General features: G+C 41.6%; 1 protein-coding gene across 1 annotated transcript; it reads left to right on the plus strand.

The window, feature by feature from the left end:
- Positions 1-1,174: 1,174 nt before the first annotated feature.
- Positions 1,175-9,289, plus strand: PIGA (phosphatidylinositol glycan anchor biosynthesis class A). The gene is made up of 6 exons (XM_086880031.1): positions 1,175-1,276; positions 1,502-2,160; positions 2,718-2,850; positions 3,918-4,050; positions 5,253-5,459; positions 7,060-9,289. Exons 1-6 carry the CDS (start codon positions 1,236-1,238, stop codon positions 7,321-7,323), a joined length of 1,437 nt encoding a protein of 478 aa, XP_086736157.1. The 5' UTR covers positions 1,175-1,235; the 3' UTR covers positions 7,324-9,289.
- Positions 9,290-13,629: the final 4,340 nt, after the last annotated feature.

A 13,629-nucleotide genomic window follows, 5' to 3' on the forward strand; every position in this document is an offset into this window, starting at 1 on the left:
ATTGAGACACACCAAGCTTTCAGCACTTGGGGTAGAAGAGTAGAACATTCCGTGAGCTCCAGCAAGCACACCAGAAGAGCTTCTCCAGTGGGGGCAGAGCAAAGCCTTTGGAATTTTGAGGCAATCCCATCCCTATACAGCATTTAGGTCACTTTTTTCAGTAGCTCCGTACTACACGTTTTTGACAACCACCGTCCGGGACCAGCTTCTCACTACAGCAAGGACATCGCTGCTGCATTAGCGCGGTGCCCTCACCGCCTGGCGCCGGCAGCGGGGCGAGATAGCGGGATGCGAGGGGCCGGGAGCGGGGCGGGGAGCGGGCATGAGGGAGGGGAGGGGGGCGGGAACAGGGCTGGGCAGGATCCCGGGATGGGGAGCCGGGAGAGAGGCGGGATTCCGGGATTGGGAGCTGGGGCGGGGTCGGGAGCGGGGCAGGATCCCGGGATGGGGAGCCGGGAAAGAGGCGGGGTCCCGGGATTGGGAGCTGGGGCGGGGTCGGGAGCGGGGCAGGATCCCGGGATGGGGCTCCGGGGTGGAGCCGGGAGCGGGGCGGGGTCCCGGGATGGGGAGCTGGGGCGGGGTCCCGGGATGGGGCTCCGGGGTGGAGCCGGGAGCGGGGCGGGGTCCCGGGATGGGGAGCTGGGGCGGGGTCCCGGGATGGGGAGCTGGGAGCTGGGCAGGATCCCGGGATGGGGCTCCGGGGTGGAGCCGGGAGAGGGGCGGGGTCCCGGGATTGGGAGCTGGGGCGGGGTCGGAGCTGGGCAGGATCCCGGGATGGGGCTCCGGGGTGGAGCCGGGAGCGGGGCGGGGTCCCGGGATTGGGAGCTGGGGCGGGGTCGGGAGCTGGGCAGGATCCCGGGATGGGGCTCCGGGGTGGAGCCGGGAGCTGGGCAGGATCCCGGGATGGGGCTCCGGGGTGGAGCCGGGAGCTGGGCAGGATCCCGGGATGGGGCTCCGGGGTGGAGCCGGGAGCTGGGCAGGATCCCGGGATGGGGAGCTGGGAGCTGGGCAGGATCCCGGGATGGGGCTCCGGGGTGGAGCCGGGAGCGGGGCGGGGTCCCGGGATGGGGAGCTGGGGCGGGGTCCCGGGGCGGGCAGGGGCCGCGCCGCAGCCAATCACCGTCCAGCGCAGCGATTGGCGCGCGCTTTCCCGCGTGACGCAGCGCCGGGCGCTGATTGGCTGCGGCGCGGCCCCCGGGGGGGCGTGGCCGCCGCGGTGACCGGGAAATGGGGACATGGCGCCGGGCAGCGCGCAGGGAGCGCCGGCCGCCGGCAGGTACGTGCACGCTTCCCCCGCCCTCTGCGCCACCCGCGCTCCCCGGGGCGGTCGCCGCGGTCACTGACTGGACTCTTTTGGGGGCCGCGGTACCGCCCCGCCCTGCGCGCGGCCTGCGCGGGACGCACGGTGGGCCCGGCGGCGCCGCCGACACTGAGGGGGCCGGGGGTCCTCGCGAGCGGCCGCCGGCGAGTGATGGCGCCTTGTGGTTCCTTCCCCCGGCAGGAGCGGGCCCGGGATGGAAGGCGGAGGCCCGGCGGCGCACAGCGTGTGCATGGTGTCGGACTTCTTCTACCCCAACATGGGGGGCGTGGAGAGCCACGTGTACCAGCTGTCACAGTGCCTCATCGAGCGCGGCCACAAGGTCCTGGTGGTCACCCACGCCTACGGCCACCGCAAGGGCGTCCGCTACCTCACTAGCGGGCTCAAAGTCTACTACCTGCCCCTGAAGGTGATGTACAACCAGTCCACGGCCACGACGCTCTTCCACAGCCTGCCCTTGCTCAGGTACATCTTCGTGCGGGAGCGGGTGACCATCGTGCACGCCCACAGCTCCTTCTCCGCCATGGCCCACGACGCCCTGTTCCACGCCAAGACCATGGGGCTGCGGACCGTGTTCACTGACCACTCCCTCTTTGGGTTCGCCGATGTCAGCTCGGTGCTGACCAACAAGCTGCTGACGGTGTCCCTGTGTGACACCAACCACATCATCTGCGTCTCCTACACGAGTAAGGAGAACACGGTGTTGCGAGCGGCCTTGGACCCTCGGATAGTCTCTGTCATCCCCAACGCTGTCGATCCCACCGAGTTCACTCCAGACCCCTCGAGGAGGGACGACAGTACAATAACAATTGTTGTTGTCAGCAGACTTGTTTATAGAAAAGGTAATGGGGGATCAAATGTGACCTTGTTTTGGTTGTTTTCACGCTTTGGAAAGGTCTTGGTCAGGTAACACTTAAGTTGTATCTGTGGAATGGATGGAATTTTCACTGAGAGTGGGGAGGTGGCTGTTCCAAGCTTTTGTGTTTGTGAGCTCAAGAAGAAATGTACATTTCTTTTTGTACATGTTGGGTTCAGAGGTGTGTTTCCTTTGTAATCCTGAAGAGATCAAAAACTGCAGTTTGTAAAATGGAAGGTTTGGCTCATATCGCACATAAGATTTAGGGCCTAATCTATATATTTTCTTAAAAATGTTGTAGTTGTTTTTTATTTAATCAAGTGATGTCAACTTAAGAGATTTTTTTTTCCATCTTTAACTCCTAAGAGGCCACAAGTTGTGGGGTTTTTTTATATTTTTGTGTACAGCTGTTTAACTATCTTCAGGAGACTTCTATTTTTTTGCTACTTCTGCTCTTGAATATAGTTGTAGATGTGGACTACATCTTGAGAAGTTCTTGAAATCAAATACAATAATGTCTTGCCCTAAATTTTCTACTTTTAGGTATTGATTTGCTTAGTGGTATAATTCCTGAGCTCTGTCAGAAATATCCGGAGTTACATTTCTTAGTCGGGGGAGAAGGACCAAAACGAATCGTACTAGAAGAAGTCCGGGAGAGATACCAGCTACATGACAGGTTTGTTCTATGGGTGTCCATGACCCTTCAAGGTACTTCAGGGGTGGGGATCTGCCTGCCTCCCTCCCCCAGATAAACCCCGAAACTTGAGGCTGGAGGCCTAAAGGCAAGGCACATAAACCAGACACTGAAGACTTTGAGAGCTGGACCATGATCCAGGAAGTTAATTCATATTTCTGTGAATAGGCCTTGAATGTGCCTTCACTCCAGTCATTGGCTGCTGACTTAGATATAAATTCATCATACCCCTCCCTGCAACCATGATGCTTGGATCTCATATGGCATGAGGTGTTAACAGCTCATTTGTGCCATTGCATGTGATGATGACTACTAGTAATTTATTATTTCAGTATGAAACTCTTAAGCATAGTGCTTGTCTCATATGTCTTCTTGTGGTACTACAAACATGTTCCCTGGTGCTATCATGTTGCCAGAATGTTGTCGTGATACATATGCAGTCATGTATTTCTTTGGGGTTTTCTTGATCAAGAACAGTTTCATATCCTCAATTGTTCATTTTCTTTTCTAGGTTTTTTTCTTGCCTGTTTTGTACTTTAGTCAGTGATTCCCCATATTAAAGTTGTCAGTATCATTCTCATTTTACCCTTTTTTGTTTTCCAATATCTCTTCAAGATGATAGGTCCTGATCATTGTATTTTAAAAACTTTTTCCCTTGTCAAACTCAGATTGGTCATACCTTACCTTGAAAATTCAGATAATATATTTGACAAATCTTAATTATTAACTGAATGAAGCCATTTTTTCTTGCAGAACTAGAAGGCTCAGTAGCAATGTTCTGGAGGAAAATATCATGAAAACAAACTTTTCCCACCAGCTTTATTTTCAGAAGTTTCTTTCAGTGTGATAATAAAAAAGCAAAATCTTCTATTTCTCCACTGCTGGAAAAATTTAGAGAAAACTAAAGGGAGGTGCCTGTCTTTGTTCTCTCACTATATAAGGGTGAACCATTGGTACCTTTTTCAGAATACCTGTAACACTACACAGCATTATTATGGTCCAAATCTTGTGTTTATCTTTCCTTTTTTTTTTTCCCCTCTTGTATGCAGGGTACGTCTTCTAGGAGGCTTGGAACACCAGGATGTTAGAAATGTCCTGGTCCAGGGGCACATTTTTCTCAACACTTCTCTCACTGAGGCCTTTTGTATGGCTATTGTGGAGGCAGCAAGCTGTGGTTTACAGGTAAAAAAAAACAAAACTCAATATCCAGAAAACATGCATACATTTTAAACAAATTTCACTATGAAATAAGATGTGCTTCTGACATTTGATTTCATCTGAGGCTCTGTCTTGACAGAGGTAAGCAAATATTATCCCCATTTACAGATCACCTGGAAGCTGAGACAGAGGGGTTAACTGAAACTGCTTAAGCTCTGAGAAGAATTTTGTGCAGAATTGGGAATAACATGTAGATCTGCTCTCAGTACTCTGAACTAGCCAGACTGCCTCTCCAAAATACTCATTTGTATGTACTCCTTTATGGACTTTTGGGGTAGCTGATATTAACAAAGGTTTACTTTGACAGTACTTTGAAAGGAGCTGCAGAAAAATTGCCTTATTATTTAGGGATTCAAGATAAGCTGGGGAGAGAGAAAACCATAAAATCCCTTTCTAACTAATCTACAGCTCAGATTGACGACTTAAAAAGAAATTGAGCCACAAAGAATTAGAGTTTCACATTAAAATATAAAGAAACTGTATTAAAAAGACAGACAAATAGGAGTACTTAATTTACAGTAAGTACAGAAAATGTGAGGGATTTCAGTTTTTTTTTACTTAAGTATTCTTTGACATCAGTTAATATCTAGTCGTAGTTATTCTCTTGCCATTTCTTTTCTCTAGATATGAGGAAGTTCTGCAGTTTCTTTATGCAGTCATCTCTAAACATTGGGCAATATGTGAGTCTTAGTAATTTCTGATTTCCCTTTAAAAATAATAATTCAGATTAGTATAAATAAATTTTTGCAAGTGTTCAGTAACCTAGGAAACTGAAATTTTTAGTATGTGGTAAAATTATCCTCTGCAAATAGAGGTAACAGTTTTTTTGAGATACTGTGGAGGAAATGTCCAAAATCTGGTTACACAGGTTTAGTTGTGTACTGTGGCAAACACCTTCAGGAAAGGAGTCTCATAACCACTCATTAGACCAAGTCTTCTGTTTTCTCATGGCACCAAAGAATAATTCTGGACAATGTTGAAGGTGATTTGCTATGCTCTGTCTTCTCTGAGGTTTATACCTTTAGTTCACATACAGGTCAAGTTACCAAACCATGATGTTTTCCTGTTCTTTTAAATAGCTGCATCTAAACAATGTAATAGCATTGTCATCACACAATTTCATTTTTTATGTTGCATGTGTGCTGTTTCTTTCATTTGTTTCAAAGGTGGTGAGTACAAGAGTTGGTGGGATTCCAGAGGTACTTCCAGAAAATCTCATCATTTTGTGTGAGCCCTCTGTGAAATCTTTGTGTGATGGACTAGAAAAAGCTATTGCCCAGCTCAGATCAGGAACTCTGCCATCTCCAGAAACTGTTCATAATGAAGTAAAGACATTTTATACGTGGAGGAATGTAGCAGAGAGAACTGAGAAAGTATGTATAATCATTTCTTTTAAATTCTCTGAAAGTACATTTCTGAAACAATTCTTGCTTTGAAATATTACTGTGCACATTCACCATGTAATATTCCAGTGTAATTTTTCAGTATGTTTCCTGTCAAACATACATGGTTTTAAAAGGTTCAGAGAACGTGGTTTTTTTCCCCCAAATATATTCCTTGATCGGTGATTTTTTTTTTTTTCTATTTGTATTTTTTAACATGCCATAATTGCTGGTAAATATTGTGAAGAAAAGCCTAGATCTTTAGTTAGATTTCTGCTCATTTATTTATTCAAGTCTTCACATGAAGTAACTTTTCTGGCATAACAGGAAAATGTGCTGCATAAGGTGTCTGACAAGGTAAGGACAGTTCATGAGAAAGCTTTGCCATGTGCTAACAAGTAGTTTAAAATTATGAGAGGTAGTTCGATGCTGGAAGGCTGAACACAGGTGGGTTTACATAAACTGTGGTTGTAATGAAAATTAATTTTCATAGTTTTGAAATCATATTTCAGAACTAGAACTGCACTTCAGTATAAAAACTGTGCCTTTAGTGAAGAATGTTGGCTGTATTAATGATACAAACACCTGTGGAGATGTGTCACTTCTGACTTCACCTCCTGTGTTATAGGAAGGAGAGAGTAGTGAACCCTATGCCTCTTAGTTTGTACCACACTCAACTGCTTATCTCTCACAAGCCTCCTCAAAGTGCCATGTGCAACCAGTTTATTTTACTATTTTCAAGTCCCATCAGTATCATTCATTTTATGATTTTGTAACTGCCGCAACATTTGAATTGCAAAGGTTTTACAGACGTTAGCCTAGATCTGAATTTTATTTATATAGCCTTTTCTTAAAAAAACCCACCAGTACTTCATGAAGGAAAATGATCATAGAATTGGTAGAAGTATGCATTGATCTTAAATTTTACAGAAGACAGTTGTTAGCAAATTGTTAAGTTACCTGTAGAACGGAGTCTGTAACATTCATAAGGGAAAATCTGTGTCCTTACAGCCTTTTTGGAGTGAGTTTGTAGTTGGCTGTGGTTGACATGTACAATAAGTCACTAGTAGCATGTATTTGCTTTGTGCAGTAATTGAGCTAGTGTTTCTTTAAACAAAAATCAGGAGCCTATTATGATTTGCTTCACTGTTCAAATACAGAGATTTGGAATAGTGCCGAACTCACCTATGAGTTCATCCATCTTTGTGTTTAAAATCTAGTAATTGCATGTTCAAGCTCTTCCTAGGACTGATGTGAATATGAGATTAGAACCCATTCAATTAATTAAAACCCCCAATCCTTTCTGTATCATAGTACATGAGAGACAAATGATGCAGGCTTCCTAGTTAATGAAATACTTCTGAAGTGTGTAAAAGAGGAAAATGTTTCATATTTCTCCTTAAATGAATGAAATAGCTAGAACAAGACTCATAAATCAGCACTTGGGATCCGCAAAGCTTTTTGGGGGGTGGTATTTGTCCCATCTGGTAGCTAAGAATAGATAATTTATTTTGCCCAGTGATGGCAAAGGACTGCCTGATTTTTGAGGTAGAAGCAATGCATTGTTACCTTCTGTCTCTTCTCCATTTAGGTGTATGACAGAGTTGCAGATGAAGTGGTTTTACCAATCAAGGAGCGACTTGACAGACTAATGACTCACTGTGGCCCAGTGACTGGGTGTATTTTTGCTTTTTTTGCTGTTCTGAACTTCCTTCTTTTGGCGTTCCTGAGGTGGATGACTCCAGATTCCATTATTGATGTTGCAATAGACGCTACAGGACCTAAGGGTGCATGGACTAAACAGTATTTTTTTGGGAAAAAGAAAAGAGTTAAAGAAGACCTTCCAAACTCCTAAATTGCTCAAGTGGAGAGAATGCATCAGTCACTAAAGGTTTTAATGCTTGCTGACAGAGACATTACTCTTCAGAAACTCTTCAGTTTCTGAAGTTCTTTGAAAGAAACTCCGTTCAATGTGCTACCTCAATTTAGGATGATGTTCTTAGTTCAGTTTTGGATTCATGCAAATTTATAGGCATCTCTTTTGCACTGAAAGCTGGCAGGAGAACATAGGTTTTTATATTTGTCAGAAGCCTTGGAAACAAAAATACAAGATTTTTCTTGATAACTTGAACATTGCAGAGAGGAACTTAAGGTGTTTCAGAAAGCAAAACATAAAAATTACTAGCTTACTGTAGTTCCTGCTAATCTCTGACATTTACTGTTTTAAGACCTCTTTCAAAATAATTAACAGCTCAACAAAATACACCTTTTTTCTCCTAAAATGAAATTGGCACTTGAAATTAGTCATAAACTTCATTACCATGTAAATTTCAGATACTTAGTTCTAGCAGTTGTGTCCCAGTGACAGGTTTTGCCTGCATAGCACTGTTATTTTGAAGTTCTTCCCTAGTCAGAGGTGCTCATCCTGTTGCTAAATCAAAATTCCATAATGATTTTCTGATATTTTCAGAGGTGCTATATTTGTCCTGTTCTCTTACATGTGTGTTGTAAAGCTTACAGTGGTTTCAGGTTGTTTTTTTTTCGGTACATAGGCAAGGAAATAGTATTATTTAGAGATAATACAGCCTTCAGAAACATCTCAGGCCTGAAAACTTCCAGCAGACTGTGCCAAAGCGTGAAGTAACACGTGTGTGAGAGAGCAAAACTGAAGGGCTTAACAAGCACACTTGTGCTTACTCGCTCTCTCCCACCTCCCACCCACCCATCCCATTTTTCTCCCTACTTTCCTTTCTCCTTCCCCTCACTTAGGACCAAAGTGGCATTTCAGTCCATCTCTGGGAGGGACAGCATTTAGGGTGAATGATTTCACCTCATCCACATCAGAGACACTGGCTGGCAGGTTCTGCACGTGAAATCTTGGGAAGGTGTCCCTGAAGTGGAAATAACCAGTGGCTGTGCTTTTCATGGAGAGACAGAGAGAAGGAGCATCTGTGAGCAGTCCTGAGTGATGTGTACGTGGGGCAAGAGGCAGCACAGCATTGTGCCAATGTGTGTGAGAAGAGACATTTATTTCATTTGTGTCAATCACCTCTAAAATTGCCCCTTGTCTGATGCACTGGGTTAATTTCTTTTTCAAGCATCACTAATGATGATAAGCTTACTATTTTATGACTCTGGAGTATTGTGTACTGTCAGACACTGTATTAATATTAAAACTGTGCAATATGAAAATTCTGTTTCCAAACCCTTGAAGGGTAGTATTTAACACATTACTTCTGCCAAATTCATATTCTTTGGGTAGAGATGTAATTACACAAGCATTTTATAATTTCATTGAACATATTTTCATGAAACACAAAGATAATGTAAATAATTGCCATATATAAAGTCTATTTTCTTTTACAAGAGTTTTTAGCCTTTGATATGTAACATACAGTGTGTAATATTACAATTTGAGTTTTTCAAACTCTGCATTAAAAATGGAAGTCCTCTAAAATGGTGCCACAATGTTTAAGAATAAATGGGTTGAATTAAGCTAATATTTTACTTCTCTAAGTTACTTTTTTTTAATATTATTAAAGCATTCAAATTTCTAACAACCTTTTGAAAATACTGATTGTTACTCCAGGGAAATGTTATATATACATATATATATATGTGTATATATATGTATGTGTATTTTTAGTAATATTTTGTTTGTTCTTTTTTATTTCTGTTTGGTTTCCTGCAACATCTACAAACACAAATCAAAAGGATTGTGTGTATCTATTCAAAGTACTTTTTTCTTTTGTGGAACGTTGTGTACTTATGAATAACATAATAAAACCTTGTTATAGTCTTGTTTTCAAGACCAATGTAAAGTTTATCTAGAGGTTTATTTACCTTTCCATAAAGAATGGATACATTTCATTAATATGCAGGAACATATAATTAGAAAATACAGAAATACAAAGCCTAATGCTGCTTTTCACCACTGGTTGTTGGAGTTCTTAGGAGAATATCTTTTAGTAATCATTCTGTACAAGCTGCCATATAAACTTAACCCCATAGCTGGTTTATCAAATGAAAGCGCTCAGTATTGTGCAAAACTCTGTGGGAATGATTCACTCACTGGCCTCGTGCAGTGGAGTAAAGGGTGATGCCACAGAAACATTTAGTTTTACAAAACATCAGTGGGTAACATGAAAAAGGTTAAATAAAATAAGCAGAATACTAAAAAAAAAATAAATTACTAACATAAAGAGTGTTTATAGAAATTAAAAAAATAACTTCATAAAAAATTTAAAATGTTTCAATTGTGCTTGTAGGTAAAGTTTGTTGGGAAATACCAGGGCAATGTTAGCAAAGAGAGAGCTATGCTAATTAAGCAATGTCTTGCACATAGCAGAGCCTCTGGTGTGTAGGAGGAGCAGGAACACCTGTATAGAAGGTCCTCCCCAAACTGCAATGAAATTCCATCCCCAGGCACAAGGAGAAATGTTTCCAATACATTATGTGCAGACACTGTGAATTGAAGTGTTGATAACTGAAAATTGTAGGTGAAATGATACAGTATACCATAAAAGCATCAAGTAAAGTATAGACAGATATGACTCCTTCACACTGTGTTTTAGTGGGTGTGGATAGATCTGAAAGAATGTAAATAATGTAATTTACTTTTTTTATGGTCAAGTTTTTCTGCATCAGTTTATATTTTTCTCTTTTTGATATTTTTCTCTTTACTAGTCCCTTTTTTTCATGTGTACTTAGTCTTTTAAAAGTTAATTGTAAAAGTCTTTTGTGCTTTCTGCTTCAGTAAAATACAGACTTTATGTAAATATATAAAAGAATAATCTCAAAATGGTTTAATATTTTGTTTTTTTAAAAATTAAGAGTATTTCAATATTTTTAGGGTTTAATTGCTATCATTAATCTATGCATGATATTTGCTGTGCATCATGACACTCAGTAGTATGTTGACTTCCACAGATTTCCCTAATAACTTGAGCATTGACATAGATAAAGGTGGGTATTTTTTTAAGGGAACAAAACTGAAGACAGGATGTGGTTATGCATCTGAATTTATTACTTTACCAGAATTACACATTTTTCTTGTAAATGTAGCAGGTAGATGAGGTTGCTTTCAGATCCTGATGTGACTCAACAGTGTCCTAACTCTTGAGATGTTACTTGTGCAGGAGCTGGTTTAATTGTGCTTGGCTGGTTGTCTTGGACATGCTGGCTCTTCAAGCTGCTTCCAGCAGGAGGGACTGGTACATTCCCTGGGAGCACAGGCACTGGCTGCTGCTGGAATTTGCTGTCTTCCTTCCCAGGAAGTTTCAATAACCAGACCCTGCCTGGTGTGCAGATAGGTGAGATGAATCCCACATTGGCTAGAGAGCAAACAGTGAGTCACTCTCCACATCTCTTTTTGAAAGCAGGAGTGTTGTAAGTGTGCTGACCTAAGGATGCAAATGAAACGCTTGTATGGGAAGTAATGCCATTTATTAGATCAAACTGATAGAAAAGAAGTAGCCAGGCTCTGTATGCATGTCTTTGTTCTCATCTCTTGTGTTTGAGTGTTTCTGACTCCTTTTTTCCCCAGTTGCCTTACTTTGATTGAATACATTTGATATTCTAATCCCAACTACATACATTAGAAATAAGCTGCTGTAATTGAAAGCATGTGTAGCGTGAGAACAGGCCAGTACCTCTTTGAAGTTCTTTGAGATAAGGATCCTTCAAATTTTTATTTCCTTGCCAAATTCTTCAGGTTACATCTGATATTTCTCCCTAGAACTTTGTCCCTAAAAATTTCTCCCTTAACTTTGGATAAAGTTAAGGTGAATCTTACTGAAAATGAGTTGTTTTCTAAGATGGATTGCCTTTTTGTTTCTGCTTATTCCTTGCATGTTTGTAAAGCATAAGCATATATACACATTATCTTTCCAATTTTTTTGAGGGTCTAGCTAAAGTACTTCTATTTATCATCTCATGAGAATTTTTTTTTAAGGATTAATGTTTTTTTGGATATTTTGATTTAACAATTTACTAATTATCCTAGAGTTATAGAAGAGTGGATCATGGAGCAGTTTGGGCATCTTGCAGAAGTTCTCAGTGTGTTTTTTACAGGGGGCTGACTTGTTCACTCAAGTCTATCAATGGAATTGCACAATCCACCTCGTTCAGCTCACAGCAGTGACGCTCAAAAGAGCAAGGGAGGAACGATGACAGTCCTGTGTCTGCGCTGTCATTGCTCTTGTGTTCCGCCTGTTCTCACGCCTACACGACATTGCTCATCTCTATTGCAAAAATACCAGAGATTTCTGGTGGTCACACCCCATCTTGCCGTGGTTTGCCTGACTACCACCTTCACCAGCATTCATACTTTCCACCATGCTGTTCAGTTGTCTTCCCAATGATGATTTTCTTTTACATCCACTGCAGTAATTTTCCTAGTGCTCTTGTACACTAAGAGCAGATTAAGAGATCACACAAGTTTTTCTCAAATGACTCACTCAATAATTTAACTGAAAATCTTTATTTGTCTTGTTCTGAAGCCAGGCGGGTGATTTTGCTGCTACACAAATAGAGTTTGTCCTTCTGGGAGAGTCATGTTCCAGTGACTGCTTCCAAGCAGTCAAATTTTCTCATGGCTTTCTAGAGCACTTGGAGAGCTCTTTGGTATTATTCCATTAGGGATAAGAGAATTTCAGTGCAAATCACCTGATTTTCCGTACTTTTCCTGAGTTTTATGTACAATTCTACATACCATCTAGTGGGCTGATTATGAAAGAAATCAATGAATCTCCTTTGCAACCAAAAGCCAATTTTCTGGTTTTTGTCTTAAAGGGAACTCCTCCTTCTTGCTTGTCTCCTGTTGAGAGGCAGTTTTGTAAATCCTACATGAGAAAGGTTTCTCTGTCATTTAGGCTGACTTTACTTTGTAATGGTCTTAATATTTTTTATGTGTTCTTTTTGTCTGCATCCTACATTCAGTTCCTTACAGCTTTTGCTATTCCTCTGGCTTCAGGAGGAATGTTTTCATGATGAGATTTTTCTGAACTGACTGTTCCTTTTTTTGGTCCACCTTTGTTTCCTAATTTCTCCTCTTTGTTTCTCAGCTGAGCAGAATTAACTGCCAATAAACCAATATGTTTTTCTGTGATTTCTTAACTGGACTTCTCTTGTCCTGTAATCTGTATCTTCAACTGTCTTGTCCTGTGGCAAACTATTAAAGTGATTAAAAAGAAGTTTTCCTCTTTTGGATTCATAAGTATTATAGTTTCTACAGGTATATAATACTACTGTATAAGGAAAGGTAGATGTAATACTTTTGTAAGGAGTTACATAGTGTAAGAATGTAATAACTTTGTTTAATTCAGAATTTTAGAAAAATTGGTTCACTTGAGGAGATTGCTTGGGGTGTTTTATCTCTGCACATATTTCATATTGCATTTTAGTGCACCTGGGAGGGCTGAGCACTGAAGACAGCAAGGTACTAAACCAGCTGTATTGCTATAAACCAAAAGAAATTACATCTAAAATGCCCAGAGAAATTTGCTGTATAATTTCTGTGTGCTTATCCACCATCTCTTTGGGATCTCTAAGAGAGGAATTATCCTGCTTTTTTCCTTGCCAGATGTTGGAATTGAAGGCTAAGAGAACCTGGACAAAGAGGGGAATCAAGTAAGAAATAAATCCTCTTCCTGTGGTACATATAGGATAATAGGAATAAATAACAGTTTATAATAAAAAGAGATAGGGTGTTCTACATAGACTCAAATAAATACACACAGAAAAATAACTTTATTCTCTATGGAAGCCATGTGCCCTCAGAAAGTAAAAAGATCAGTTAAAGAAAGGGTGCATCTTGTTCAATTTCAAATATTACACCTTGGAATCAATGAAGGATAATGTAAAAATATTTCCAAAACAGAGAATGCTGTTTGCAGGAGATATGTATAGACACCATTCTTTATCCATGGGTAATGGAAAAACCTGAATGTTACCATGTGTTTCTTTTTGTGCAATTTCAATGCAAAATCCTCCTAGAATAACTTTGACTTCTTAGCCCTGGCTTTGGCCGTGCAGGTTTATTTCAAATTCTCTCATGATAATGCTTTTCTTTGACATGTTTGCCTTTGTTCTGTATCTGAGTACCAGCAAGACCTGTTCTTGAGATGGAAAAGACAGAAAAGTATTCTTTTTGCAGCACCTC

This window comes from Cyanistes caeruleus, chromosome 3 (assembly GCF_971803275.1).
Source record: "Cyanistes caeruleus chromosome 3, bCyaCae1.hap1.1, whole genome shotgun sequence".
Classification (NCBI taxonomy): Eukaryota; Metazoa; Chordata; class Aves; order Passeriformes; family Paridae; genus Cyanistes; species Cyanistes caeruleus.